The 3,931-nt window shown below is 36.3% G+C and overlaps 1 protein-coding gene across 1 annotated transcript in view; it reads left to right on the top strand.

Annotated features, from left to right (window-relative positions):
- Nucleotides 1-3,931, top strand: part of LOC106474616 (ankyrin repeat, PH and SEC7 domain containing protein secG-like) — a 14,127-nt gene that overhangs the window by 8,673 nt on the left and 1,523 nt on the right. The window contains exons 4-6 of the mRNA XM_013935305.2: nucleotides 513-582; nucleotides 1,989-2,087; nucleotides 2,687-2,763. Coding sequence (XP_013790759.2) covers nucleotides 513-582; nucleotides 1,989-2,087; nucleotides 2,687-2,763 — 246 coding nt within the window. The remainder of the gene's footprint in view (nucleotides 1-512; nucleotides 583-1,988; nucleotides 2,088-2,686; nucleotides 2,764-3,931) is intronic.

Raw genomic sequence — 3,931 nt, 5'->3', positions numbered from 1 at the left:
CCCTGATTCACACCGCCCTAACTGAATAAACAAAAATCCATCTTCTGGACCAGTTTTCCTACACCCTGATTCACACCGCCCTACTGACATAAACAAAAAATATCATCTTCTGGACCGGTAATATCCCAGTAATATATATTCAGTTTATATGTGTGTGTGTGTATGTGGAGGACCATCTTAACAAATGGAACCCAAGTCCCATATTGTGGAATTTCGACTTCCTAGTTCGAGTACACTAATAATGCAATATGCTATATATACTAGTCATTTCTGTAGGAGGGGGGACCTAAGACCCTGGCTGTGGATTTTCTATTTCCTAGTTAATCCTTTTAGTATTCACACAACTAATCTAATAATACAATACGCTATATGTATTATTTAATACCGTGACAGAGGCCTAAGGGCTCTCAAACTTGTTATGCCGGTCTTGTGTATGTGATAACTTATTAATATAACCACATTGCAATGATGATAAATTATTCTAATCTCTACGTGGATATTCTATTGGTCAGGACAGTGGACGAACGTGGTTGGACACCAATTCATCTTGCCGCAGCACATGGACATGTTGACATTGTTAAGGTAAGAGTTTTTACTACACCGCGACACATGACATGTTGACATTGTTAAGGTAAGTGTTTTTACTACACCGCGACACATGGTCATGTTGACATTGTTAAGGTAAGTGTTTTTACTACACCGCGACACATGGTCATGTTGACATTGTTAAGGTAAGTGTTTTTACTACACCGCGACACATGGTCATGTTGACATTGTTAAGGTAAGTGTTATCCACTACACCGCGACACATGGACATGTTGACATTGTTAAGGTAAGTGTTTGTACTACAACATTTTTGTTGTCTTTACATGTGTCCCTCTTTTATCTCTGGTGGCGGGAAATCTTTCTGATAATTTATTATTATTAGACATGGTTTTATTCTGTTTTAAATAAATAAAACTACTGAGGCAGTAGTGGATTAAACTTAATAAACATGAGTCATGATTAATGGAATTCTAAAAAGCGTGGGTCTTGACAACTGAGGTTGATCACAAAATCTATACAGTACTCAAAACAAGCCAAATAGATCCGCGAACCAGTCAGTAAACCCCAAAGGCCGTTACCCAAAGAGTGATCCCCAAAGCCCGCTAACAACCAGTAATCTCCAGAGCTCGCTAACAACCAGAAACCTCCAAAGCTCGCTAACAACCAGCAACCTCCAAAGACCGCTAACAACCAGTAACCTCCAAAGCCCGCTAACAACAAGTAACCTCCAAAGCCCGCTAACAACCAGCAACCTCCAAATCCCGCTAACAACCAGAAACCTCCAAAGCTCGCTAACAACCAGTAACCTCCAAAGCCCGTTAACAACCAGTAATATCCAAGGCCCGCTAACAACCAGTAATATCCAAAGTCTGTGCCACTGACAACCGATTTGTTGAAGAAGGCATAAAAAACAACAGAAAAAGATAGGTTGAACTGTCGTGTATATTTGTATGTATAAGATGGGGGAATTGTCTTTATACAGTTGACCATAGTGATCAACTCTTAGTGATTTTAGTCCACAGTGGTATACTCATATAGTGGAAAAAAAACAGAGGGGTCAAAAGGTCCAGTAAATCTAAGCGCTTTCGATAGGTGGGCTTGTTTTCTTTAGGAATTCGCTATGATTTCATCTGTTTTTTTTAGTATGGTCCACCTTTAACTTCTAAACACAGTGGCCAACTTTTAGCAATTTCAGACCACATGGTCAAATCTTCTTAATTTCAGACCATAGTTCAATGTCATACCGGAAGTCGTTGTCCAAAATTCGGAGATGAATAATTATGTGAAGGTTTTTAAGTAGGAAGAATTGAGATGTCATTACAGTAATTGTTTAACTAACTAGCAACAGTCGGAATCTGCTTTGTGGAAACGTCTAGAGCTTGTATGTAATTTTCTTTATGTTTGTGTTATCCATGTTATCGATGTTAAAAATGTGATTCTAGTTCCTGGCACTAGAGGGCGCTGACCTTGTAGCCCTGGACCCCAGTGGATATACAGCAATACACCTGGCTGCTATGAACGGCCATACAAGTTGCGTTGAGGTCAGAAACCTTTTAATCTGTTCAGTTTTATTTTTATTAAATAATTAGACTATATATAACTTACGTAAGTTAAACGTGTCTGTCTTTTTCACGTTTGTGGCCTAAAGTTATGTTTATCCTGGTCATGCTTAATTCATAATTTACTCCACTTTAGTGAATATAGTAACACAGCAGTTTTGTTTTCTGTAAACGTTAAAGTTTAAATGTTCTTCATTTAAACCAGTGTTTTTTGCTTTATTTGTTTGTTGTTGTTTTTTCATGTTTTACAAAAAAAAAATTCAACTTTTTTTTTTCTGAGAAGTTACGTGTAATGGAACGGCGTGCTAGGCTACAGATTCTTTCATCACACTCTTCTTAATCAGTTACCTAATTTCAATACGAAGTTTGGAAAAATATCATTTCAAATTCTGTCTGCCCGTCGATCAGTAGTTGAATTTAGTTACAGACTTACTATTTTTGTGACTTTTTTTATCACAATATTATCAGATCAGAAGATTTACAAAATAGTGAACAACCTTCTCAATACGTCTGCATTAACAGAGTTTGTGTCATACATTTTCGATATATATTATCTACTTTATTTATTGTTTCTGTCTCAGGTTCTTCTCAGTCTCGGATGCAAAGTCGAAAATGTGACGTCAGAAGGATTTACACCACTCCACCTAGCTGTTCTAAAGTAAACTACATCTTTTTTTTTTTTAATGTCACAGAAGCAATTTCGGGATTTTATAATAATAATGTCTATGTTATAAAGTGTTGATGTCTTGACATATTAACATATAATAATGGTGTGTGTGTAAAAAGAGATATCTAATATGAGAGTAACGATGTTTTATACTCAAGTTTAAACCGATATTAAGTTTAAACTGACATTATAATCCTTGTAACGTCATGATTTCTGGTTTTTATATGCTCATCATGCTGATATTATAATACTTGTAACGTGAGCATGGTGATTTCTGGCTTGTTATACTCTCATCATGCTGATATTATAGCTACTAGCTGAATTACCCGGCGTTGCACGGTGAAAATTTAGATTTGAAATGTATAGATCAGTATTTTTTCAGCAAATTATTCAGTAAGTAGACGAAAGCTGTGATGCGAGGAATAAAAAAAGTATTTAATCAAACAAAGCTTTATTTGAAATTAGATCGTGTTTGAGCTTGTCTTGTTCTTTGAGCCTAAAGTCGTACATCATGTTGCTTCTCTGTTTCTTGCTCTCTGTAAGTTATTTGTCTTAATTTTTGTGCTCGAAGTATGTTTTAACGTTGTTCAGAAGTTTCTTGTGGTCTATATCCAGCTTACCTTGATGATTCTGACTGAACTCTGGCTTTGTGCTGTTCAACAGTTTCTTGCTGTCTTTGAGTAGCCTGCCTTTCAGCTTGAGCTCGAAGTCTAACTTTACGTTGTTCCAAAGTCTCTTCCTGTATTTGAGCAGCCTGTCTTACAGCTTGTGCTTGAAGTCTTTCATTGCGTTCTTCTTCTGTTTCAGCTGCTCTTTGTGCTTGCATTCTTTTAGCGGCAGAAGACTTTCCATAGAAAGGGCGTTTCTTGGGTGGCATAATCACCTGTATCACTAAACAATAATTTGCAATTATCAAAATTGCTAAATCACTTATGAAACCACTTAGCACTATTTAAAGAAAACTGTTTTTGGAAATACTGAATTGACAGCAAGGTAATCTGAGTGTCTCCCGCCATAACGTTTTCTATGTGCAAAACGTGCTTATGTTTGTATGTTTATTACAAAAGAAATGGCGCAATAATCATTAATTGTCAATTTCGTTATTAAATGCTACACCAACTACAAAATAAATAGCACCATTAAATTTCTTGTAAAAAAC

The sequence above is a fragment of the Limulus polyphemus genome, unplaced genomic scaffold, assembly GCF_000517525.1.
Source record: "Limulus polyphemus unplaced genomic scaffold, Limulus_polyphemus-2.1.2 Scaffold7444, whole genome shotgun sequence".
NCBI classification, from domain to species: Eukaryota; Metazoa; Arthropoda; class Merostomata; order Xiphosura; family Limulidae; genus Limulus; species Limulus polyphemus.
This window is presented reverse-complemented; position numbering and strand designations above follow the sequence as displayed.